This window comes from Nyctereutes procyonoides, unplaced genomic scaffold (genome assembly GCF_905146905.1).
Source record: "Nyctereutes procyonoides isolate TBG_1078 unplaced genomic scaffold, NYPRO_anot_genome, whole genome shotgun sequence".
NCBI classification, from domain to species: domain Eukaryota; kingdom Metazoa; phylum Chordata; class Mammalia; order Carnivora; family Canidae; genus Nyctereutes; species Nyctereutes procyonoides.
In genome coordinates this window covers 14,765,658-14,792,074 of record NW_026575046.1, presented here as the reverse complement: position 1 = coordinate 14,792,074, position 26,417 = coordinate 14,765,658, and the positions used below count along the sequence as shown (strand labels likewise).

Here is a 26,417-nt window from a genome sequence, read left to right as displayed (position 1 = left end):
ATATACCATTTGCATTATTTTCATTAACTTGTCTTTTGTCTTCAGGGTAGGGGAGGAAATTAAAGGTCCAATTAAGCATGTATGGTGTGTAGTGATGAAAGCTGAGTAGAGGCAGGAGAACCAAGTTGAGTAAAGGAAGACGGCCCATTGTATTATGATAAAGAATGTTAGTTACTTAAATAACTGCAACCATTTTATTGTCGTTTGGTTTTTTTTTTTTTTTAAGATTTATTCATTCATTTTTAGAGGAGGAGGGAAGTGCAGAGGGAGAGAATCTCTCCAGCAGACTTCCCACCAAGCAAGGAACTAGATGTGGGGTTCCATCCCACAACCCATGAGACCATGGGCTGAGCCCAAACCAAGAATCAGATGCTTAACTGATTGAGCCACCCATGGACCCTGTCATTTGGTGTTTTAATTATGATTCAGCCTGTGAAAATGCACCCTAATGAATTTTTTTTTAAAGGAATGAATTATCCTTATAATGTGATAAGAAAAGGTATTTGATTTTTTTTTTAAAGCATGGGCATGTATTACCTTTTTAAAAAAGGAAAAGGAAAGAGAAAAAAAAAATCTAATGGAAGATTTTAACTACTTAAGAAGACTGCAGACAACCAAGAGGCAGTTTTGAATTGAAGAGCCATGATGCAGCTGCCCACTAGGCGACGATGCTTGGGGTTCAGTTGCTAATCAGCTGACTTTAAACAAAGATTCTTCTGGGTTATCTGGGTGGGTATGATGTAATCAGAGGGGTCTTCTAAAGTGGAAGCAAGAGTCAGAGTCTGAGATTAAAGATGCTAGGAGGTGGCAAGGAGGTACAGGTAGCAAGAGACTGTGGACCATTGCCTGCCACTGAGTTTGGGACGAAAAACACCCACACCCAAGCGCTCCTGACCTGATCCTCAGAAGCCATATACATATGCTCTGAATGCACCAAAAACCAACCACAGAGATGCAAAATGAAACAGAAGTTTATTTTCTGCAATACCTTCTGTAAATTACAAAGGCAAAATGCTATAAACTACAGCATATAACTTTTCAATATTTAACCAGAGTACTTATAATAATAAATATGCATCCTGAAACAAGATAAAAGGCTACACTTTGCCAGGCATCCTACAAAAATGTCTCAAGTTTTATACTCTGCAGCATTTCTGCGCGGGGGCAGGAGGGGGGGGCGGCTGCTTGTATTAAGTGCTGTGACAAAAAGTCCTTTCACATTTCTTTGGAGCATTTTCGAAATTGCTGAACTATAAACAACTTAAGAAAAGTAACACCAAGCTTGAAAGCCATTTTTGCTTTGCTGTCCTTGGTCCTCAGCCAAGGCAGATGAACACATCCTCCGATACAGCCAAGCACCCTGTGCGCCCAGGCAGCCCTGTGGTAAATGGGCGCGGTCGGAGCAGGCCTGCACTTTTAGTTATATACTCCGGAGATGTCTGCATTCAGCTGGCATCCCTCAGTAAGGACAATGCCGTAAGGAAGCTGCAAGCAAGTTCAAATATTTTTTAACCTGAAAGTAAAGTGAACAGAAATATCTTCCCCCACGACTTTTGCTATGCACCATCACATGTAACATGTTAGGATTTCAGCGTCAACGGTGGAAAAGCGGTACCAACAGTCCTTCCAGAGAGAATTGTTGGGCGCCGGTAGAGCTGGGGTATTCCCAAATACTTCGTGGGTAAAAGGACGATTTAGTATCTTCAGTTCTAAGGACACAATGGCAGAGGGTCTAGGAGTACTGGTGGCAGCTCATGTTGAGTTTGGAATAGGAATACCTAACTACCCTTGGCTATAGCTGAAAACTCTGAAGAAAAAGTTAATGCTTTAAAAAAGTGGCAAGCACGGTTACCTAAAAATACTCTGTTAATAGAGTCTAATGTAAATTTCACTTATTTAGGGGTTTAGCTATGAAAACATCTTTAAGAGCCAATAAAAAATATTGTAGAGAGAAAAAAAAACATTTCTAAAAAAATTGAGGTTAAGAACTATGAGGCATTTCTTTTGGCTGTAAACGCACAGTCTACCGTCCCTTGTTGAAACACAAACGTCCAGATTCCTGAGCTTCGCCCATAACAGCAGGAGGCCAGTTTGCATAGAAAATTTGCACTCTGTCAACAATTTGCTTCAAAAGAACTCCTAAGGACAATTTGCTTTTGTCTTCCCACTTTGTAGTTTAGTGAAGAGCCCTCCTCAGACTGTGGGACTGGCAAGCAGGGGCGATGAGCTATCTAAGGCAGATGGGGGGCAGGATGGAATCAAGAGTCTGAAAATCCACAGGATATCACGATCAAGGCTCTTAAGCGGGCACCACCTAACGAGCGCCATCCTAATTTGGTCATGTTTTAGGACTGGAAGCCAAAGGCAAGAACAGCCCCCCCCCCCCCCCCCCCCCCCCGGTGCTGAATGGCACAGCCTGAGTGGAGGGACAAAAGCAACATGGAGCCGGGGAATCCCCTCAGCTACCAAGGAGGGTGCCCAGCCGCCAGCACCAGGACCAGCCCCTGGGTGTGGCTGACCCCAGCTCCGGGATCTGAAGGGATAATAGGAGGGAGTGTCACCTCTGCTGCTCTGAAGTCCTTAAGCGGTTGTGAGGAGGACAGTCTTCTCCAGGGCCCAGTCCTCAGAAAGCTGCCTTTGGAAAGGAAAAAGCTCTGCTAGGCCACGGTGTGTACCACGGGGGAGCACAATGGCAGTGGTTGCCGACAACTCCAGATCTACCACGAAGATGGACAACAAGGGGGGCAGTGTCCTGCTGAGGGAGCCATTTTACTTTTTCTGGGACTGGTTTTTACACATGGTAAGGATTTGCTTCAGTACTTTCTGGACGTCTTCATCCATCTGGCCCTAGGGAATTCAAACAAAAGACAATCAGTAAATTGAGTGCTGGCTGTCTCCCCAAGGGAATGACCTGGCTGGGATGAAGCCCTTGGCTTCCCCCCCCAGATCTTCCAATGGAATGTTAGTCCTACGGATTCCCACATTTCTATGAGGGGCTGAGAGAGATGGCCCTGCTCTTTTCCCTCTGGAGGATGATGAGGCTGGGTCTACTAGGGTCGCCAGCAAAGGGTTTCTGGGTCTCAGCTGCCAATGTGAGCCCAGCTGGCCAAGCCACCAACAGTCATGGGGTGAGAATGTGCTGATGGCTCTGAGAATATGGGCATGCCTGAAAATAAAGTCTGGGCTGCTCCTCCTAGTGGGGGTAGCAGCCACATCCTCCTCTATTTCTCAACAAGTGATGAGGCTGCTCTCCATAAATGATGTAAAAAGGCATTTTAAAGCTTCTCAAAGAGATTCTCCTTGAATTCTCATTTGTTCTGCTAGTTTAAGGATGGGAGTTTGGGTGACATCTGATGTAGTATTTCTTCAGGACACCCAGGTACTCCACAGGCTGTTAGCATACCTGCACAGCATACAGAAGATGCATTCTGTAAACAGATATGACCTCCTGGTGTTGTTTCTTGCATTCCTGGAAAGAGACGATTTGACACTGTTAAGAGCTTAGGAGACCTTCAAGGAACAAAACCTCAAAACTGTAAGAAAGCTGTCACCAAATGCTACCCAAGTGATTCCCTCCACCAAATCCTAGCATATGAGGCTTTCACAATCGTTGTGGGCTCACTGAGTTGTATATTTCTGAACACTTGTCACTATTCCTAGGGAAACATCTGCCAGTATTCTTAGGGGAAAAGCATCTACCTAGTTCCTATTTTGGTATGTCAACTCTAGAAGAAAATTCATGTAAAAAAAGTAGTTATTATATAATCCTACCTTCGTTTAAAAGTGTATGTATGCATAATTATGCAAATATACAGATACATTCACACAAAGTAAATAGTGTAAAGAAACATATCGAATGCAAAAAGACCATCTCAGAGTGGTTGGCTTATGGACAATTCTTATTTATAGAAACTTTTCCAGAGCCTTCTGTATTTTCCAACTTCCATACAATAACCAAATATTTATTAATTTTTAAAAATCTATTCTTTTAAAAGGAGTTACTGGTGTCTCATTCTATAGCTAGTCATATAGTTCCCAGGGAGTTCAATTACTCAACTCTCAGTGTACCCAAGAGATACACAGAGGGTGGTGGCACCAATCTTAACTGGTTCCTCAGGACTGCTGTTTGTGCTTTTATTTCTCCTTGTTGAGCTATTATTCCAATTCCTCTTGGAAACTATTTCAAGAACCTTCACTCAGCTCCAAACCCTTCTAAGAAGATGGTTTTCCTCCTATTTCATGATGAAATTTGAGACTATCATATATAGACCACTTCAAAAGTCTACAAAAGTCCATCAATACCCCTCTCACCTGCTTCCTATGAATGTCAGAACATGAGGTATCCTTCCTATTCAAGGAAAACCTTTTAACTTCAGTCCTTTGAAGGTCATGCTATCCGAAAGTGTGCTTAGGACCTTCCTCCGTGCTGTTTCCTCCCACCTTTGGGACATCTCCACTCAGTCATTTAAAATTTCATCTCTGATCAATGTCCTCCTTTCCATCCCTGTTTCTGTCATCACTTAGATGACTGCAATATATCCATGTGCATGAGCCACTAACGCCTCAGTCTCACAGTTCCCCAGTGTTCACCTCCCTGACTTGCTGCCCTCCTTTTGGCCATGCACTTTCACGGTCACAGCCCTGCCTCTGTCATTACCTCTGAAATCTCATAAGAAAGCACCTCACTGGAGTAGCCCAGGTGGCTCAGCGGTTTAGCGCCTGCCTTCAGCCCAGGGCATGATCCTGGAGACCTGGGATCGAGTCCCACATCGGGACTCCCTGCAAGGAGCCTGCTTCTCCCTCTGCCTGTGTCTCTGCCTCTCTTTCTCTCTGTGTCTCTTATGAATAAATAAATAAAAATCTTTATTAAAAAAAAAGAGAAAGCACCTCACCCTCTGGTCACCAGCTCCTACCTGTCCAGCAAATCTGCTTTAGGCTTCCCCCACCTTCTGCTGTGGTCCTTCAGCCTCCCCGGATACCTGGCTACTCGGTCACTTCTCTAGGGCAGTCTACTGCAGTCCAGATTCCACCCCACCACTCCATTGGGACTGTCTTTGTGAAGACTGCCAAGGGGCACCTAAATGCCCCATCTCAGGCCTTGCTGCCTCCTGCCTATCCCTTCAAGATTTGGCACAAGCATAAGCATCACCTCCACCAGTGGATGCTTACCACATCGAGAATATGGAAAGGCACGGAGTATAGATTCACTGAAGGCAGGGACTGTGTCTTATTCCTGGTATAATATTCATTAAACGTGTTGAAAATGGTAAAAGTGATTATATAAACCATTAGCACTTTACAAGTCCGTGATAACTGCTTCATCAGAAAAATGACCTGCAGAACACACCAGAGACCATCTTCTCATCCCCAATCATTCCTTCACTGCTAGAACTGAGAACACAAAATAGCTGGTTGTGTACTCTGTGGTCAGCCAGAGTAAACCTGAGTTCACCAGGATCATGTGTGTACTGAAGAATTCATACAATCCACCTCCTGTTGGTAAATGGAAACTAGAGTGTCTAGGACAGGCCAACCCTTGGCTTCACATGGAAAATGCAACATACCTGTGTCAACTAAAACCTTAACAAACATTGTGGTAGGTGAAATAATGGCCCTGCAAAGATGTCTACACTCCAGTCCCAAGAGCCTGTGGAATGTTACCTATTTGGTGAAAGGGACCTTGTAGTTGGATTAAGTAATCCCTTAAATGTAATCACAAGGGTCCTTCTAAGAGAGAAGCAAGGTCAATGGTAGAAGGAGGAGATGGGAGGACAGAACCAGAGGTGGAGTGGTATGAAGGTGGAGGTAGGGTCCATAAGCCAAGGGATTCAGGTGGCCTCTGAAGGCTAGAGAAGGCAAGGAAACGGATTCTCCTCTAGAGCTTCTAGAAGGAACCAGCCTGGCTGACATCTTGACTTTAGTGAAACTGATTTCACATTCATCATCTCCAGAAATTTTTTAAAAAAGATTTTTATTCATTTATTTGAGAGAGCATGTGCGTGTGAGTGAGCACAACAGGGATGGTGGGGGTAGAGGGGTAGGAGCAGCAGAGGGGGAGAGGAGAAGGGCAAGTAGACTCTGCACGCTGAGTGCGAGCCCCATGTAGTTCCACCCCAGGATCCTGAGATCACTACCTGAGCCGAAAACCAAGAGCCGGATCCTTCACTGACTGAGCCACCCAGGCGCCCCGATCTCCAGAATTTTAAAAGCACAGATTCTTGTTTCAAACCAAGTTTATGTCGATCTGTCACAATAGCCATAGGAAATGAAAGGGCTTTCCCAGGTAAAATAAGGAGAGGGGCCAAGGAGCAACTCAGATGCACAGATGCACACCTAATCAGAGATCCCTGCCCCTAATAAGAAAAAAATTCTTGCCACTGCCAGAGACGATAAAGACTGTGATAGAAAAATGGAGAGGAGGTGAAAAGTTAGTGGATGAGTAAGCACGAAGCCTGCCCCACTGTCCTGCCAACTCCTCCCTTCTCAGAGATGCAGGTGACCCCCCTCGTTGTCGGTGATGCCCGGGAACGCCACCACTTCTTCCTCCTGCCCTCCCCCAAGGCGGCTTCAGTCGATTGTCCTGCAGAGTGCCACTCCGACAGGCTGGGACTCTTCTCACCCCTACCCGCACCCCCTCCCAGCTGAGCTGGTGTGGAATCGGCCTCGCCCACCCCATCCCCACCCACAGCCGGCAGCGGAAAGAAGCCCACTCACAGCCAGCTGGTTCTGGAGCTGCTTGACCTGCTGCTGCAGCACTTCCAGCTGCTGACTCTGCCTCTTGGATGAGCTCGCGGAGTACGAGAGCTGTGACAGGCTGTTCAGAGCCTCCTTCAACTTGGTGACTTCCTTCGACATCTCACTGATCTGGCAAGAGAGAAAAACTATCAGCGGGAGAAACAGTGAAGCAAAATTCCAGAGTTCGAAGCCTCCAACACAACACAGCCTCTGGGACTCGAGACTTTGGAACAATTTCTTTTTTTTAAAGAACCCCATAATATGAAATAGGTAACAAACTCACATGGCCCTCTAAGGCCATTACACTCAAATGAGGGAGGACCCCGGATTCAATCTTGTGCTTTGATGCATGAAGGTAACAAAAGCTATGACACGGATTTTCTTTTTTACTCTGAAAGGGGGTATTGCTGAAAAATATAAAGCTGAACCAGGCTATCAGGCATTCTTTATCTGGAGACAGCTATGTCTCGTTCAGTAGTGCTGACACAGGCAATCGGGAGTAAGTTCTAGGAGCCCTGATTCCTAGATATCAGGACATCTTGCTTTAAAGTAAACACAACCTTCCCTGCAACCTGGCCTCTGCCTTCCCACGTCCTGCCCCCCTCTTGGCTTTGGAAGCTCTTTTTGTAATTTTCATTATATTAAAGGAATAAATGATAAACAGTGGTCTGATCTGTGCCATTCAGAACACCTGCCCTAGGGGACCAGGGATGCGGAGTGGATTCAGGCCGGGACCTATTCTCTGAGCCTCCCTTTGTTTTCCTCCTCCCTCCAAGCCACACCCAGCCCATCTCTCATCACCTGCTCCCACGGCCCTCCCCCATACGCCTTGGACGGAGAGAGCCAGGGAGGGCGGTTCTCACAGTGACTCAGGGCAAAGCTCATGGAGCTCAGGGAAGCAGGATTAAGTCTAGGAGTATTTGAGTTTCCATATAATGGAAGAATCTGCCTAGATCCCATGAGTTCAAGTTCAAGATGGGTCACAAAGGCCTCTCAGTTTTTGGGTTCACTTCTGATCCCTGCCATTTGGCAGAGCTTCTGTAAAATCATTTTAAAAGGGAAAACAGGGGCAGCCCTGGTGGCTCAGCGGTATAGCGCCTGCCTTTAGTCCAAGGTATGATCCTGGAGACCCAGGATCAAGTCCCGCGTAGGGCTTCCCGCATAGAGCCTGCTTCTCCCTCTGCCTGTGCCTGTGCCTCTCTCTCATGAATGAATGAATGAATAAATGGGAAAACATGTACCACATATGTGAAAATGCTTTAATATAAGGGGACTGATAGAAGATCAATTTTTTTAATTTTTATTTTTTTTAAAATATTTTATTTATTTATTCATGAGAGACACAAAGAGAGGCAGAGACACAGGCAGAGGGAGAAGCAGGCTCCACGCAGGAAGCCTGACGTGAGACTCGATCCCCAGACTCCAGGATCACGCCCTGGGCCAAAGGCAGCCCTAAACCACTGAGCCACCCAGGCTGCCCCTCAATTTTTTTTTAGAACATGAATGTCCAACCTACTAATCTTAACGTGGCGGTGGGGACAGATGGAGTCACGTGCAGAGCTTCTGCGCCTTCACAACAGGCCAGTGCTAACCAGCGCTGGACACGTTAACGGCGGTAAGGGTGCTAGCTGGAAACACGACGGCAATGGAATCTCACCAACCTTCTTGTCTTTATCCTCCTCCAGTCTGGAAGAGCTCTCCGACTGTCTCTTCAGCTCGGCCAGCTCTTCCTGAGCGTGCTGGAATTGCTGCCGGAATTCATGGGCTTCCTGCTCTTTGGCTTTGAAGAGAGCCTGAATATTCTCCTTTTCCCTTTTCATCTGGGAGACCTCACTTCTCATCTGGGCAACCTCCGAATGGGCCTTCTCCTTCTCTTTCACCGAATCCTTCAATTTGGAGGCCAACACACTCACTTCGCTTTCTAATGACGACTGGAGCTTTGCGTAGGCAGACCTGGGCACCATGGCGTCGGTCATCGCGGCCTTCTCTTCCTGGAGCTGCTTCTCCAGCTTTGCCACTTCTCCTTCCTTGCTTGCGAGGTGTTCTTTGAGACCGCTTATCGTTTCCTCCATCTCTTTGGCAGTAGCCCGCAGCGTGGTTATCACTTGCAAATGTTCTGTGATGGAGACAGAGTTCTCTTTCTGTGCATCCACCAGCTGTTTGAGCTGGGTCAACTCATTCAACACCTTTGAGTACTGAGACTTCATTTCGGACAGGGCCTCTTCTGCCTTAGCTCTGGATACGTTCGTCACGTGCATCAGTTTCTCATGCTCCGCTTTATGGATATAGTCGGCCGTTACGTCTTCTAGAGATTTCCTCTTCCTATAATCCTCCAGCTCAGCCTGTGCTTCCTTGTACAGCTGGGACAGCTCGCTCACCTGTTTGTTGAGTTCATCTATCATCCTGTTCATGGCCTCTTTCATGTCCTCAGCTTCGTCGCCGGCCTCCTGTGTCATCTGACTCTTGAGGGCATCTTTTAATTTCATGATTTCTTCTTGGGCCTCTTGGTACTTCTCAAACAAAAATGCTTTCTCCTTATTCATGTTCTCAATAACAGAGCAATATGAACTTTTCATTTCCTCGTACTCTTCCACGGGAGGCTTAATCACCATAACTTTCTCCCTCTCTAGAAGTTTTTCTTCTAGCTCTCTCACTTTTTCTTTATTTCTCTCACTTTCTTCTACTGCGTTCTGGAGGTCCTGCTTTAGCACATCTATTTCCTCCTCGGTGATCCTTAGCTCCTGGAGACGCGAATAACTGTCCACACTTTCGGGCGAGACGAGGCCCAGTTTCATCTGCTTCTGCACGTTGAGGACTTCTTTCATTGCCTCCTCATACTTGCTCTGGGTTTCTTTCAGTTTCTGGCTGAGGTCAGAGCCGTTCTCAGAAATCTCTGCACTGTTTACATACACTGGTTCCTCCCTTCTGGACTGGAGCTCAGCCTGGAGCTGCTGCTTCTCTGCTTCGGAGCTCTCCAGTCTTTTCTGCAGGTCTTGCAAAATCTCTTGTAGTTGCTGAATTCGGCCCTCACTGTCGAGAGTGGATTTACTCAAGGAATTTGTTAAGACAGATGGAGATGGTTTGGAGTCTGGAGAAGTTTCATTAGGTTTTCCCAAGGGTGGAGCCAAGTCAGTTTGAGTGGAATGGTAGGAATCAAAGCTCAGGTCTGCTTCAGCCTCCTTGGGTGATTTGGCCTGGGGAAAAGGCAAGAATGAAATGGCACCAAAGATGTGGTCAGGTGAGCAAGCAACTGGAAGGAGAGAACAAATCCAGAGCTTACGTGTGGGAGAGCTGCAGGGTCACTTTATGTGTACTCTTGCCCCACAACAAAATATGGCCTGATACATGAGGGTTAGATTAATGACACTAAGCTTATTCTGTGCTCTATCAGGACAGCTGATTTGTGCCACTTTAAAAATACAAGATTTGTTTGGACTCCAAAGCCTCTGACTTAAAATTTTTCCTTTGCTTCTCCTATCATTCCAGTTGCCAGAAGGGGCAATGGGCTTTATACAGCTACTTATTTAAATTCTTAAATCTGCTGAATGATCAGCTTTACTAAATGAGTGGCTGATTATACGCATACACACACACGTCATATATAATATACACTAAGTATATAATTATATATAATTTATCAATTTAGCAATTTACAGAAATTGAATTAATGAATACCTGTCTCAACAAACAGATAATCTGAAACTATGAAATGCTTATGGCTAACTATATTTAAAAAGGAAGAAATTAATGGAGATGTTTATAACAAAATATCATCTGACTAACCTGAAAAAATCCAATAGTCTGACCCTATAGAAGAGTCTGTGGTCACAATCTCTATACCCACCTGTAATTTATCTTGTAATTCCTTATTGTGTAAGGTAAGAGAAGCGACTTTTGCTTGCAACAAGACAAGAAGATCTTGTTGGTCAGCTTCAGAACTTACATCCAACAAGCTATCAGCACCTTGGAAAAGAGAAAAGCAATTTAATATTTAAAAAACCAGTATTTCTCTGACCTTTAACTAAGTCACTTTCTAACCAGTCCAATGCTTCTTCCTGGTCCTGACTATGAATGAAAGTCCCTAGCAGCTGGGAGATGAACAGTAATTCTCAGGTCCTGGAGTTTCCTTACTACGGTATTCCCAGCACAGGACTAGATGCCTGGATGTATATAAGCTCATCTGAAAACTGATGGATCTGGGGCGCATGGGTGGCAGGCTCAGTTGGTTAAGGGTCTGCCTTTGGCTCAAGTCATGATCCTGGGGTCCTGGGATCGAGCCTCACATCGGGCTGCCTGCTCATCAGGGAGTCTGCTTGGGATTCTCCCTCTCTCTCCATCCCTCCCCCAACTCATGCTCCCTCTGTCTTCTAATAAATTAAAAAAAATCATTAAAAAAAAAACTGATGGATTTGCTCATATGTCTTCCATTCACCTGATTAAGTGTCATATCTTAGTTGTTTTTTGTTCCTCCCATGCCTAATAAGTCCCATTTCTGTGAGTCCTTTTAGAAATATGCTGGTTCACTTCTTATCCCTATCACCATGACTCTAGTTCAAACTTTATCACCTAGCTTGGAAACCCTGCAAATAGCCCTGTAACAAAGCTCTCTCTCTCTCCTCTCTGTAGTAAAAATATAGCCTTGCCCCATACTGTTAGGCTAATCTTCCTAAAACATGCTTTGATAGGGTCATTCCTGTGGTTCAAGTGCTTTAATCACTCTCTCTCCAAAATTAATCTCCAGATTCCTTACTTTGGGTTAAGGCCACCATAATCTGGTGCCAATGTACTTTTTAGGTGTATGATCCACGATCTCTAGTTGATCACATCTTTATATTCTCAACACAGGGTTGCTGCTTTAATTCATCATGTATACGACTGCCTTCATAGCATCTCTTTGGTTAAGTCACTTGTGCATCTTTCAGGACCCACATCAAACTTTGCTTCCTCCTTACAGCATTTGATGACCCGATGACCACCCCACCATGAAACAGTCTCCTCTGAATCCCACAATCCTGCTGCTGGCAAGCCATAACTTTTTGACATCCTACTGATTATCATGCTAAAATAACATCTAAAGCAATGATACTCAAAGTGCTTACTGAGACAAGAACCTTGCTCCAGAATGTTATTCAGCACACTGCTGCCTTCATGCAGTGTTCCCATGGGAACAGCGGGGGTGGGGGGAGGGCGGGAGGGGTCTGCTGGACAAAACAGTGCGCCCATCAATATAGCTGGATGACTTTCTGGTGCAAACTCCTTATTTCATATAGACTGGCAACAGTTTGCAGACCACAATCTGAATAGCACTGATCTACATATTTTAATGTTATTTTATTACTATAGAGCTATAGTGGCTGAGTTGGTTAAGCGACCAACTCTTGGTTTTGGTTCAGGTTGATCTCAGGGTTGTGGGATCGAGCCCCAAGATTCTCTCCCTCTGCCTCTCCCTCTACTTGCACATGCATGCACTCTCTAAAATAAATAAATAAATCTGTAGAATAAAATAAAATGAATAAAAGAGAATACGTAGGCTACAGTAATTTAAAAGCTGATTTTGTAATACATCAAAAAACAAGAATTTGGCAGCAGGTCTAATAATTGCTGCATTTCTGGAAGAGAGACTGTAAATGGTATTTCAAGATACCTGCAATAATAGGAGACATAGGTGACATGACATTATCTGTGAATTCTCTTGTTGGCAAAGTCACTGGTCTGCTGATATCACTGGGGGGTTATTTGTCTATATTTAAAATTGAGGGAAGTGCTAACATTTAGTTAGGGACAAATAGAAACAGAGATATATTTTTTTCATGCCCATGCTTAGAGACTCCTTAAAGTCCAGGTGAAAGCCTCTGGGAGTACAGGAAGTGTCAGCCTGTGTAGTATTGGCAGCTCTGGGGTGGCAGGCATCCCAGGGTTCTCCAACCCCCCTACACTCCCTCCCAGCTTGGCCTTTGCTCTCTTTAAATGGGCATGGACTACAGACCTGTCAAGGGAACACAAACAGGTGCCCCTTCATCTTACCTGTGGTGCTGTCACTTAGTCTGTCTTTGTTTTCTTGTATAGAACTGATCTCAGCCTGTAGAAACACAAAAATGACTTCAAAGAATATTCCTGACTATAATAGCCCATAAAAGCAGCAAGCAAATTTTCCTCCCTGAGTTGACACAGAACAGTTATCCTTCTAGAAGAAGTTAGAAAATCCCCAGGAAAGAAAGTATTTTAAAATATAAGTGTATAAAAGTGAAAATTATCTACTAACATAATCTCTGAAACATCAGGTTCCAGAGCATATAATCTCAAGTGTTTTTCAGAAATTTCATTTAATCAGTATAATACAAATATCTTTTAGTATTAAAATAATTTTATATCTATGTCCTAAAACTTGAGATGGCAAATATTACTTTCATAATGAAGTCAAATACAAGTTTCACCTGTCTGGATAATACATTGATTAAAATAAATAGAAGTACTCTTTAGCTTTACTATTTTATAAATTAACTGTTATTAATACATTATTATTAATATTTTTAAGAGAAGTTGTAGTAAATAGACATGTCAGGGATGTTATAGGTAATTTTACAAGGGAATAAAAAGTTTTATGGTCATGGACTGACAATCCCCTGAAGATTTCCTCTGAACCTTTGTCCCTGAATATCTGTCTGCAAATACATTGTAAACATTCTTGCAACTTCAAAGCCAGACTTTCATTTCAAAACAAAATACAACAAGTTGCCAGAAATTACTGTGTTTCATCCAGATGAGCCATAGACCTGATAAAAAAGATAAGTTTTCAGCAAAGGGACTTTTGTGAAAGCCCAAAATGCTAAAAATAAAGTGGCTCATTTTTGGCAAGTGCTTATCTTCACGAAAAGCTGTCTTTTCACTTTATAAAAATAATGTTTATTTTTATTTTTCAACTATTTTAAGGTACAATAAACAGCATCCATTTAAAGTTGACGGTGTAAGGAGTTCTGGTAGATACATACCCATGGAACCACCACTAAAATCAAGACACAGCATGTTTCCATTAACTCTACAAGTTTTCTCATGCTTCAACACAGCCAATCCCTGTCCACCTTATCCCCAGGCAACTGCCACTCTCCTTTCTGCATTATCTAGAATTCCTATAAATGGAGTGTCACGGGTATGAATTTGTCAGGCTTCTTTCACTCAGCATGATCTTTAGATTCATCTATGATGCTGCTTGGACAGCTCTACATCCTTTTTTATGGCTAGATAATAAAAACTGTATGGACATATGTCAATATTCTTATCCATTCACTTGCCGACAGACATTTGGATTGTCTCTAGTTTTGGGATACTTAAATAAAGCTGCTACAAACATTTGTATATACAATTTTTGGAGACATACATTTTAATTTCTCTTGGATAAACATCAATGAGTGGACGGCTAGATATGTCAAGTGTATAATGAACTTTTAAAGAAACTCAGTTTTTCAAGTAGTCATGCTTCTTTACATTCCTACTAACAGAGTACAGCAATTCTAGTTTTTCCACGTTATCACCCTAGCCATTCTAAATAGCGTCCCTTTTAATCTTTGTATGGGTGTGTGTGTGTATGTGTGTGTGTGTGTGGTGGGGGGAGTGATTAAAGAAATGAAAGTCTTTTCACACTATTTCTGAAAATTGTAATTTGTGATATCATTCTTTGGAATGCATTGTGTCCTTTGAGTCATAATCGTATTAGAAAATATTAGGGTACTCACTGTAAGAGCATAACTTTCTTTCCTTTCATAGGTATTCATCTTAAGAATTTATTAATAAAATCGAGTTAAAGTGGTAGAAATGTTAGGTTGGCAGAATCTTTCAGATCCCTGGGCATACAAGTTAAAAGAGAATTTATCTTCAGTAATTCTTAAATAGAGGAAACAAAAAATATACAATGATACCACTGCAATTTTTATTTTAACAATTAAAAATTTTATGTTCTCTCCAAGCATAATTTCCTAGTGATGGTTAGGTAAACAGATAGTAACTTGAAATATACTCCCATTTCTTTTTTTTTTTTTAAATTTTTTTTTATTATTTATTTATGATAGTCATACAGAGAGAAAGAGAGAGAGAGGCAGAGACATAGGCAGAGGGAGAAGCAGGCTCCATGCACCGGGAGCCTGACGTGGGATTCGATCCCAGGTCTCCAGGATCGTGCCCTGGGCCAAAGGCAGGCGCCAAACCACTGCACCACCCAGGGATCCCTATACTCCCATTTCTTAAAATACTTTCCAACAACAAATCTAAAGAATCAAAATGGATTTTCTAAAATCAATGCATACTACTTGAAAAAAAAGTTAAATTAAAGTAAGACAGTAAGACATCAGAGAATAATCAACATTTCTTTCTTTTTTGAGTGGCATTATATCAACTCCATTTAGTAAGAAGACTGGCTGTCAGGAAAGTTTTTGTCCCTTTTTGTAAAAGGAAGAGAATTAGTTATTACTTAATGATGTTATTTATTCATTCTACTCTTTTTGTGTGGAGTCCATGCTGGGAGAAATGACTGAAGAGTGCTTCATGATGAAAAGGTTGTGAACCAATCACTGGAAAATCTGTTCTGTTTTGTCCTATGTTGTCCCACTTAAATCACATCTATTATGTATCTTAAGATTCAAAATAAATTAAACACAGAAAGGAAATACCTTGAAGGGTGGTTCGGCAAAAAACACAGATTCCTTTCCCGAAAGTGGTGTTGAAGTTATTGATCTTGGGGAAGACACGTCACTCAACTTAAAAGACAAAATGAAAATCACAGATAAAGAGTGCTTCTTCAAAGTCTTTTCTTCTCCAGGGCCAAAGAATTCACCTACTTAATTGCTACAAATAAATATAATGGCAACCTTCCTTAGTCTCAATTCAAGGGTATTTTCAACATAGTGTGGACCCTCAAATACTGACAGTTCACAGAGTGTAATTAAGTACCTCTGCTCCTATATTCACTAGAAGCAACTCTCAAAACCCATAAAGCTTCTGTGGCATGGTGAGAATATTATCAGTGAATATGCTCATGTAGTTGAGATATTCCTCTCAACTATCTGAGACATTTCACAGACATCCAAGCTTCCTCGTTTAGGCAGTCGTCACTATACACTCAGAAATGAAAGCTACTTTTAATATTAGCCAACCTTCAATGTAATTACAGAGGCAAATCTATTTTAGCAGTGTTTTAAGAAACCAACTAAAATTCATTTTCAATTAACTGCTTCACCAGCCACCCATTCTCCCTGCCTCTACTTGAGCTGTTGACGTGAGGTACTAAAAATTGACTTGAGTTTCACTTAAGGAAGAAGTTTCTGTCATAAGACTTTGAGAAATTTTCCTGAGGCTTTTATTTATTTTATTTCTCCTTGAGCCTTTTAAAAAGATACTGTTCAATTCCTCAGCCTTGCAATAAATAAGAATCAACATGATTAAAAAAAAAAAAAAGACTCAACATGATTTCCATACTAATCAGTAAAACCCTTCACACCACTATCTGTAAATTTAAAACCAGTAAAGAGAATTTGAAAGGTGCATTTAAGGGTTAATTCAAAAACATTTCTATTTGGCCAGACACACAAAATGACAAAATCATGGCTTGTCGTCTTTGTCGTCGTATGATTGTTCACTGCTGGTTGGCTTTTTTCTTTACCTGAGTAGGACTGACAGGAGGTGGTGGAGCTTTGCGTTTTTTTGGAGTTCCACTTCTTTCTGAGCTTAGTTTAGAGACTTGATCATGCTGGAAGTTAGCACAGTCCAAAGAATGGAGGTGGGTTAGTTCGGTTAGTAAAGTCTGAACAAACAGCTTCATCAAACAAATGAGAAACACTGCAACAGTTCGTGCATTTCTTACTTTATCAAGATCTGACATCTGCTATCGACATAAAAATAAGTAATATGCATGCTCCAAGTTTTCTTCCAGCAGCCCATGCTTTAATAGCAAGAAAATATAAAACACAAGACAAAACCAGATTAAGTTGGTGTAAGGAACTGGGTAAGTGGAGGATGGGGAGCTGCCTGCCCCAATTTAGAACCCAGGATACATTTCTAGTCTAGCTTCCATCTTAATGCAAAATAGTGGTATATCCACCACCTGTGCTTTACTTCCACTCCTTAAAGAATGTCAGTATGGGGGCAGGAAACATCATCTAGGAAGGTTATAAAAAAGTAACATAGTTTGTACCTAATAAATTCAGTATTGACCATTTCCTATTTATGATAATTTTTCAAGATCCTTGATGTATAACTAAATAAATGCAGTAGCCAACTATATACCTCACCAAAAAAGTAAAGAACATCGATGATGTTTTTAGGAAAAAATTCCAAAATAACATGGCAATCTTCTCAGTTTCTGGAATTTTAATGACAGCTTATCAAAGTTCCAATTAAAATGAAAGCACAAGCTGAACCTCTTATGTTCATTAAATATCTAACACTGCCATGGATACAGGTGTATAATCTGTGGGACACACAAGCATTTAAAATGTTGTTTGTTCACAGAGTTAACCATTTTCACACCAACAGAAAATATTAGTACATTTCAGGAAAAGATGAATATATAAGTAGCAGGTTTTAAAGTTACATGCTTTGGAAACAGGGTAAACCACTAAGAAAATATTTACCACCTTCTAACAATGAATCATTTATTCTAAAGATTTTTCATTCCTTAGTGTTTTCAACATAGTTTTTATTACTTTTCTAGTGGACCACAGAGTAGTTGAATCAGGATATTTTCAAAGTCCCACAAGCTACAATGATAAAAAATTCTCAAATAAATACCTGCTTTGGTTTTGTTGGTGTCTTTAAATCTATAGAGGAAAAAAAAAGTGAAAAAAAAAAGAACTGTAAGAACCATGACTCACATCCACTTTGGGTGGGGGATACACACACACACACACACACACACACACACTCACACACACTCTCACATCCATACATACAACAAACACAATATTTAACACTTCATTTTTCTTCAAGAATATATTTAAAAGAATAATAAAATAGATCATATTGCACACATTCCTTTACCCTTTGGGGAAAATGGAGTGGATAAATTTAAAACAACACTGGCTATTTTCTTTCACATACCAGAATCCTGAGAGATTTTTGATAATAGAAGGCTTTGAATTCCTGCATTTTCTGAGAGTTTGGAATAATGTAAGGCATTGTGTCCGAGAGAATCTACAAGGTTTAGGTCTGCACCCTTTTTAATTAAGGCTTCCACGATATTAGAGCTGCTGATCTCACAAGCCAGCATGAGAGCAGTTCTAAAGAAAAAAGGAGACACCAAATTAGTACTAACAAAATGGGAAAATGCTTTCTTGGAAAATTATTTACCTTAGAATACAAGGGAAAGAAGATTAAGTGTACTTAAACATACACACTTAATCTTCTAGGGAATTTGAAATGTCGTGCTAGTGAGATGAAATTAGTATTTTTTTTTAACTTCAGATTATATCAAAACATTAAACCATATTAGGTCAAATAACTTAGACATAATCTTCTAAATATAATCTTCTAAATATGATGGGATTTAATGTGATTGGCACAAATCATGTCCTCCTTTCACCTCAAGCATTTTACAGTACTTATACATTATAATGACTATTTTTAAGAGCAGCCAATATGTTTACTTTTATTTAATTTTGCCTAAAAAGCCATTGGAAATGGCCTCGACACTTTAGTATTCAGTAATCTCATCACAGACTCAGTATGTTCCCAGAGGTCTGAGGGAAAATTTTTTAAGTCACAAAAGACTCTGGATTATCAAAAGAGGCAGAAGGAGTGCCTAGCTGGCTCAGTCAGTAGAGCACACGACCTTTGATCTCTGGGTCATGAGTTTGAGCCCCATGTTGGGTACAGAGTTTACTTAAAAAAAAAAAAAGGCAAAAAATGAAAAATTAAGACCACTTTATAACAAATGATCCAAAAGATTGCTGTGTTATTTTGAGCCTCCCAGAATGTAGTTATCACTAAAATCCCATGATTTCTATTTCTGTGGTACCTTCCACTTTTGTCCCTGGAATTTACATCTGCTCCATGGTCCAGCAAAAAGCGACAGACCTCACTGTGGCCATTTTGTACTGCCAGCAGCAGTGGTATATTCCCATCCTAGGAGACAAATTCAGATTGATTTTAACTCAGACACCAAATGCCAGAATTGCGAAGGCCCTTGTTCTTTGTATATTCATTCCTGAGCTGTCCTGCCGCCATGACAGTTTGGGTCCCAATAGGGCTGCCATTACATCTCAGCACAGCTCTTCTTATGGAGTTGTACCAACTGTTGGCTTTTACTCAGGAACCTCAGCCTCCTGGGCTACTTGTTCCCTCGGACCATCACTCAGTCTGGTGATGGTGTGTGAGAGAGTATAGAACACCAAGTATGAAAAGACTCAAGGCAAGCGTATCATGTTTATTGAGGGATGACTCTGGAGAAATGAAGGACTTGTTTCCCTAGGGCAGCTCCTTCCTAGTGAACTACATGCATCCTACCATTCATTCCACTCTTCCCTTCTCAGAGAGTGCATGCTTTTGTAACCTTAAAGGTACCAAACAAAACATAAATTCAGAGTGTTTATACCTGACACCTGACAAGATAAAAGATCAATGGAAAGAATGATTTTGTATGGCAACTGGCATTCCTTTAAAAAAAGAAAATGCTGATGAAGCACTATATTATATATCTGAAACTAATGTAACACTGTATGTTAACTACACTGGAATTAAATTTTTTAAAAATAAAAATTTAAAAAGCAAAAAAAAAAAAAAGGAAAGAAAATGAGATTCCCAACTCACAAATCACATGAGGAAATTAAGAATTTAAACATTGTTTGTAGCAGAAAAACAAAAAATACTAGAAGAATATATAGGTGACTATTTCTACAATCTTAGAGTGAAGGGGTCTTAACTCAAATAATGCAAACCAAAAGAGAAGCTTCTGTTCTGCTTTTTTCTTGAACATACCTCACAAATGAGGTTGATAGTAATTTTTAAGGTAGATGGATTCAAATAGACAAAGGAAAACATAAATTGCAATATAGCCAGTGATTTTTACATGAGGATTTAAAAATATATAATTGGGGCTTAAAGATGGAGTCTCCATTTAAAATAGAATTTCAGGGCAGTCCCGGTGGCTCAGCGGTTTAGGGCCACCTTCAGCCCAGGGTGTGATCCTGGAACCCGGGATCGAGTCCCACGTCGGGCTCCCTGCATGGAGCCTGCTTCTCCCTCTGCCTGTGTCTCTGCCTCTCTCTGTGTGTGTGTGTCTCTCATGAATAAATAAAATAAAATCTTAAAAAAATAAAATAAAATAGAATTTCAGACACAGTTCTACAAAGTTATCTCTGGGAAATTATAATACTTCCTGGTTATAAAGTACTGAGATTCAGGGAATGGGAATTTATCTACAGATTCTATATAACCACTTAGCAATAACCCCATCAGGCATAATGCATGCATGTCAATTCCCATGCTATAGCAGGAAATTTAACCTTGTAACCAGGGGTGACTGGCATGTAAACTTCCTCTCATCCTTGCGCAGGGGCCACAATAACTTTCTCTGTATCGTTCCAATTTTAGTTTATGTGCTGCTGCAGAGAGCACATAAATTTACTCCAGAAATAGCCCAGCAGGGTCAAAATAGGCTAGAAGCAATCTTCAAAGGTGGGAAACCCTACCCACGAGGACCCAAGATGCTATATGTGAAATAACAGCAGTACTAAAACTTCTAGTTAGACTTCCTTCTTATTTCTAAAACTCAAGAAATTAAGCCTTATTAATATTTAGGTTGATGGCAGATGACCTTAGAAACAGATACACCAGGAAGTGCATGTGACAAAATGTTTTACTGATGGTTCAAGGGACCAATGTGGATAATACTGAATCCAATTTGCAGAAGAGGATCCAGGTTGAAAAACACCAGCCTTGCTAAATGCTTAGGTCTCTAAATGTCCTAGTGGCTCTTGGAAGTAGCTCACTGCGCTCTAGAAACCAGTGTCCATCTCCACCTCTAGTAGCCGCCAGATACTCACCAAATCCTTGAGGTTTATAGGGCTTTTGTGCTCACAAAGAACCTGCACAGCTTGAAGGCAGCCCTGAGCCGCTGGGGAGAGGAAACACATCACAGCATGTCACAAAGCTGCTCACACAAGCAGGGGCATCAAACATGTCTAGGACAGAAAAGCTCGTGTCCCACCCACTTTGCCTAGGTTATTCTACTTGCACCGAAGAGAAATGGTATCAGGAAAGTTAAGTAAGCTGTGGCCTAAAGCCAGTGGCTACCAGTTGCCCCACGCAAATACTTGGTTTAGCATTTTATAGGACTTAGCTTGTCTGCAACCAGCACTCAGAAATGTATAAATCTCATCGTTCCTGAATTCGGTTTTGTTACTTGGAGCCGTGTGACAGATAACGACAGACAGTAAAACAAAACACTGATAGATAAAATTGGGGTTTCTTTTGATCCCACATCAAAAAAAATCTGTATCACACATTACATGAAATCTACAAATGCTTATAATTATCTCTCAGTTTAAACAAGAACCTTATGTTAATTAAAATATAGTAACCATGACAGTGTTTACTGATTGGCAGGGAACTGATGAATCCTAGATGCGTTCTTTGATAAAACTCTACATGTTTTGCAAACGGAGGGAAATGGAAATTCTAGGAATGATGACAAGATGACAGCAACAGAAATAAAATGGTAAAGATAATGGCTTGAATGAGGAAAAGGAAAATTTAGTATTTCTTGTGGCAGAAGATAAATAAGAGACTGAAAGTCACCTGCATAATGTAAAGCTGTTTTCCCAGAGCTGTCAACACTTTCGGCTGGGCATTTAGACTAGAAGACAAAAATAAATACACATAATGAAATTCAGTTCTGTTTAGTTCATCCTTTTCCTGCAAGGTTATGATGCGTCTTATTAGGACGTGTATAAATATGAATAAGCCCTGATGGCTACGCTCCAGGGCCCACAGGCTCTTGCGGGGAGGGGACTTGCTTCCAAGTAATTGTGACCCAGGCAAAAGGTCACCTCTTTGTTGCTTTGGCCACCCTGTCCTCTCTCTCACACTAGCATTCCATCACCAGCAGATCATCCCCACCAGCTAACAAATTCTAGGAGGTCTCATCTTGCTCCCATCTTTCCCCTCATTTCCTGCTCTATTTCTCTAGCCCTCTTCACAAAAGCAACCTTCTGTCAAGAACTGCCCACATGCAATCAATGCTTCCTCGCTTCCCATTCACTTCCAAAGCCAGTGCAGTTGCGTGTTGTCCTCCAGACTCCACAGAGATGGCTCTGGTCAAAGTCACCAACAACCTTCATGTTTCCTGTGACAACAAACATCTGTGTGTTCCTCTTACCACAGTCTATCCCCTTCTCCAAACGTTGCTTCCTCTCAACTCCCAGAGCCCACACTAGCCTGGTTTCCTCACCCCTGCTCCGGCCACTCCCCCTCCATTAGCCAAACATGACCTTGGGGTTCCCTGGTGCTCTCTTCCTTGGTAATCTCATCCACACTCAGAGCTTGAGATATACCACCTACGGCTAATGACTCAAAAGTGTAGCTTACCAATAACCACAATACTGCATAGTAGCTATCGCACGCCAGGCACCCTTCAAATAATTGTTTTAAGACTCCTAACGACCCTAGGTAGATACTATTATCACTCCCATCTTCATTTGAGGAAACTGAGACACGGTGAAGTTAATAATTTGCTCATGTCACAGGAAGTGGAAGAGCCAGGATTCAAATCCAGACATGCTGGGCTAGAGCCTTGGTTCTTATCTGTACACAGCAGACATCATCTCAGATTGCCAGGCTTAATAACCCACTGCCTATTTCACATGCCCACTCGGATGAAAGCACCTCAAACGCAGCCCAGCCTAAACTTCTGGTTTCCTCTCCCTGACACTTCCCTATCTTTGTCAACAGCACCACCACCTAACTAGTCAACGAGCCAGAGACCACTGGGTCATCTGTGATTTCTTCTCCTCCTCCTCTTCCCCCATCTACCACCACCTCATCCTGTCAATTCTGTGTCCTAAATACACCTGCTCTACTCTCTTGCTGAGCCAGCACCTTCTCGCTCGGACAAGCTGTGGCCGCCTCCTGGGGGTCTCCACAGCTCTGCTGTTGTCCTGATTCTCTATATGAACTAAAGTGATCTTTTAAAACTGTGAGCATCAGTCCTTCCTCAAAAGGCCTCCACAGTTCCACACCGTGTGTAGATGAGTTATAATCCGCCTGTCCTAACACACAGGCTGGCACCCCATGTCCTTCTTTCTCCTCTCTCATTTAACCCCAGGCTTTCTTTCCTCCCTGACTAGAGCTTTTCCTCCCCGAGGCCCTCTGAACTTGCTCTTTGTCTCCTTGAGATGCTCTCCCTTGGCTCTTTCCATCGTTTTCAGTTTAAATATCACCTCCTCCATGAGGCCTTCTCTAAACCTCTACCCCACATTCCTCTCTCTCAGCACTCTTGTCAGTTTTCTTCATGATGTTGTGCAATCTGTAATGTGCATTGCGGATTTGTTTACAAGATGACCAGCTCCATCAGGATAGGGGATGGAGATCACTAGAGTCCCATCACAGAGGGCAGGGGATGCCGAGACAGAAGTGGAGAATTGGCCAGAGAGGCCCAGGATCCAAGGAAAACAACCCATTAGTAGGACACCAAAGCTTCTGATTTGAAAAACTATTCAGAAAGAAGAACAGCAAGTCTACAAGTCAGAGGCAAGAACAGGCAACATTAGAGTGAAATGTCTGTCCGCCCTTCAGTGGTAAGAAGAATGGAGATCAAGTTACGACTTACCATGCTTTGGCCTAATTTTAGAATAGCACAAGGAAGTGTTTAAAGGCTTCAAAGATTCCAGAGAAAAACCAATCCATTTGCATAACCAGATATAAAATTACATTAGAGGCTAGAATATCTGGTCCCTGCCCATGAGGATTTCCAGCTTGTCAAGTTCATTCTTCCTGAAAATCAGAGCCAGATGCAAAGTCTGGATAGCCAAGCCAGAATGGGAATGGAGATTTAAAATGTAAATAAGTTAAAAAAAAAATAAGGGACAACCAAAGGTATGGAGGCAGGGCACTTAGGCAAGTCAGTGATTCATCATTCATCCAGAGTGCCGGGTCACAGAGAAGGCAGGTAAGTTCTATTTTCACTGTTTTCAGAGAGATGCCTCATAATTTAAAAAAAAATAATAACAACAATAATCACAGACGTTGATCTAGTTTTCTTGAATTTCACTTCAAAGACCTGTTAAGGTTATGCATTCCTGGCATTGGTGGTGGCTTGCATCATGTAATGCAAGACAAGAAGCTGTGTGATCAACAGAGCACGACAAGTGGAAGAATGTGACCACATTTCTGCATTAGACTTGCAAAGCCAAATGAAAGCAAGCTGCCAGGTCCCACACGGTGCTCGTGAAGGCCGAGACGACAGCGCAACAGAAGAGACAGTGCTCCAAGCCCGGATCGTACTGCCCTGTGCCTTCCTGAAAACCACCAGCTTGCATTTTGACTGACAAGAGCTGGATGTTACGGTATGGACTGCTATTGGGAGTTCATTAAATATTCATCTCCAAAGATTTACAGATGTCGTGCCCCCTAAGCGATCATTATAAACGGGCAAGGTTAGCAAAGCGGGGAGCTGGCTTAGAATGATAAAGAAGAAACTAAGAACGAAAAGCTCATTAAAAGTTACACAGGGGGATTCCTGGGTGGCTCAGCGGTTTAGCGCCTGCCTTTGGCCCAGGGCGCAATCCTGGAGTCCCAGGATCGAGTCCCACATCGGGCTCCTGGCATGGAGCCTGCTTCTCCCTCTGCCTGTGTCTCTGCCTCTCTCTCTCTCTCTCTATGTCTATCATGAATAAATAAATAAAATCTTAAAAAAAATAAAAAATAAAAGTTACACAGGAGGAGATAACAGTTGAAATTTTGTTTCTCACAAAGAGCTGCTTTCTACCAAGGACTGAAACAGAGGACACTAGGAAATCACAGATCCTGCATTGCAAGGACCTCCAATAGCATGGAGAAAGGGTTTTAAGTTGATGATGTGAAGGATACCGGTCCTTCAGAAAAGAAAATAAGGAGCTGAATGAAGGAGAGAGAAAGGCTGGATCCCAGGAGGCCCCTCCAAACTCCCATCAGGAGCCTCTTCTCTACCAGGGTAATTGCTAGGAAAATCATCTTTTCCTTGTCATTTAAATAATGACGCCTCTTAGGAAACACGGATTCTTGGGATGGTATTTAAAGGAGTGTGTGTGTTGGTTCTTTCACAGATAAAGTTACTTTTAAATTTAAAAAATGACATAATTTTAAGAAGTTCAAACTATAAGTGGTTCCATTTTACCTGAAGGAGCTTCCTGATGCATTCGTGGTGGCTGTTCTTGGCTGCCAGGTGCAAAGCACTGTGTCCTAAATGGATTAAAAAAAAATTTTTTTTTTTTGAAAGAAAGGCCACACATTTTAAATCCCTTTCTTATCTCTGCAACGAGGGCAACTATGAGGAAATAAACTTCTCCAACAAAGACGGAATTGTTACTCTCGAGGGTACGGCCTCAGCTTCTTATCTGTAAAGTTCACTGACACAGAGCATCCTGCCCACGGGATAATATTCAGGGTCTACTTCAGGTGTCGTTCTCTTGGGGTGCCGTTAAACTCTGGGCTAGAAGCTTGCGGGCGACTCACCATATGCAGCTCAGCTCTGCTTTCAGCTGTCAGCATGTATGCCAAATGTCCCGCGTCCACATCAGCCACACCGGGCTACAACTACCACAGGCCTAGGAACCCAAGAGAGGCCGCCTGTACGCCAGCCGAGAACATTCTAAACACCCACACACTTAAATCCCTATTTTTGACCTTTTATTTCCCTCTCCTCCAAATGTCTTCCAGTCCCTGCACGGAAATTACCTGGAGTTTTCAGATACTCAAAATCCTTACGTGGAAGAAGGAAAAGAGTTGTAAAAACAGTGATACGCTATCAAAGCAGTATTTCTTCACGTTTCCTTCAAAGAACATGACTCCAATATGCACTCTGCTGTCTCAAGGGTCAGCTTTAGGAAATCCTCGTGCCATACCCACGAGTTGCCATACCCAACTCTCTCCACTGTCCGCTGGGCCTAGGGAATTTCTGTGGAAGAGGGGCTTGGGGCCAGCCTCCGGGCAGAGGGCAGGCTCCTTCCCAAGCCCCTTCACAACTGCTCTACCCTGAGCCTGGACTCTTCCTCCAGGATCACCACCTGCCTTACTCTCACCTCAGATGCTGCTGACAGGGTGCTTTTGAATGAGGTCTTCCCTGACCTCTCCTTTTAAAATTCCCATTCCTCCGCCAACCTTTTAATCATGACTCCCTGCTTCATTACTGCTCTTCCTAGCACTGAGCACTTCTCGTACCCCCTTTCCTCCCCTCTACACACACACACACACACATTTATGGTGTGCATTATTTTTCTCTCCCCACTAGAACACGAGCTCATGGAGGACAGGAAGTTCTGCTTCGTGCCCTGCTGTGTCTCTAGTTCAGCACTGATGACACATAGTAGGTTCTTAATACACATCCATTAATTTGAATTGAAAGAGTATGCTCGTCCCAAATGTCTGAGGAGAACGTTCTGGAGGGAAGAAACCAAAGTTACCACTGCTAGCCAACCCAGCACACATAGTAAACTCTCAAATCC

The 26,417-nt window shown here is 42.3% G+C and overlaps 1 protein-coding gene and 1 non-coding gene across 6 annotated transcripts in view; both read right to left on the bottom strand.

Moving 5' to 3' along the window:
• Nucleotides 1-2,384: 2,384 nt before the first annotated feature.
• Nucleotides 2,385-26,417, bottom strand: part of RAI14 (retinoic acid induced 14) — a 134,770-nt gene continuing 110,737 nt past the window's right edge. For 4 of the 5 annotated variants that reach the window (XM_055325747.1, XM_055325746.1, XM_055325748.1 and 1 more), the window contains 14 exons: nt 25,091-25,155; nt 21,517-21,574; nt 20,763-20,833; nt 18,737-18,843; nt 17,821-17,999; nt 17,512-17,540; nt 16,385-16,471; nt 15,396-15,482; nt 12,760-12,814; nt 10,580-10,698; nt 8,397-9,929; nt 6,715-6,864; nt 3,404-3,469; nt 2,385-2,847 (listed from right to left, as the gene is read on the bottom strand). In XM_055325747.1, the coding sequence (XP_055181722.1) occupies nt 2,770-2,847; nt 3,404-3,469; nt 6,715-6,864; nt 8,397-9,929; nt 10,580-10,698; nt 12,760-12,814; nt 15,396-15,482; nt 16,385-16,471; nt 17,512-17,540; nt 17,821-17,999; nt 18,737-18,843; nt 20,763-20,833; nt 21,517-21,574; nt 25,091-25,155 (2,684 nt within the window). In that variant the 3' untranslated portion in view covers nt 2,385-2,769. The remainder of the gene's footprint in view (nt 2,848-3,403; nt 3,470-6,714; nt 6,865-8,396; nt 9,930-10,579; nt 10,699-12,759; nt 12,815-15,395; nt 15,483-16,384; nt 16,472-17,511; nt 17,541-17,820; nt 18,000-18,736; nt 18,844-20,762; nt 20,834-21,516; nt 21,575-25,090; nt 25,156-26,417) is intronic. The other variant, XM_055325749.1, reaches the window with a different exon arrangement.
• Nucleotides 20,227-20,334, bottom strand: LOC129510007 (U6 spliceosomal RNA). Its single transcript, XR_008664468.1, has one exon. It is a non-coding gene; the product is annotated as a U6 spliceosomal RNA (small nuclear RNA).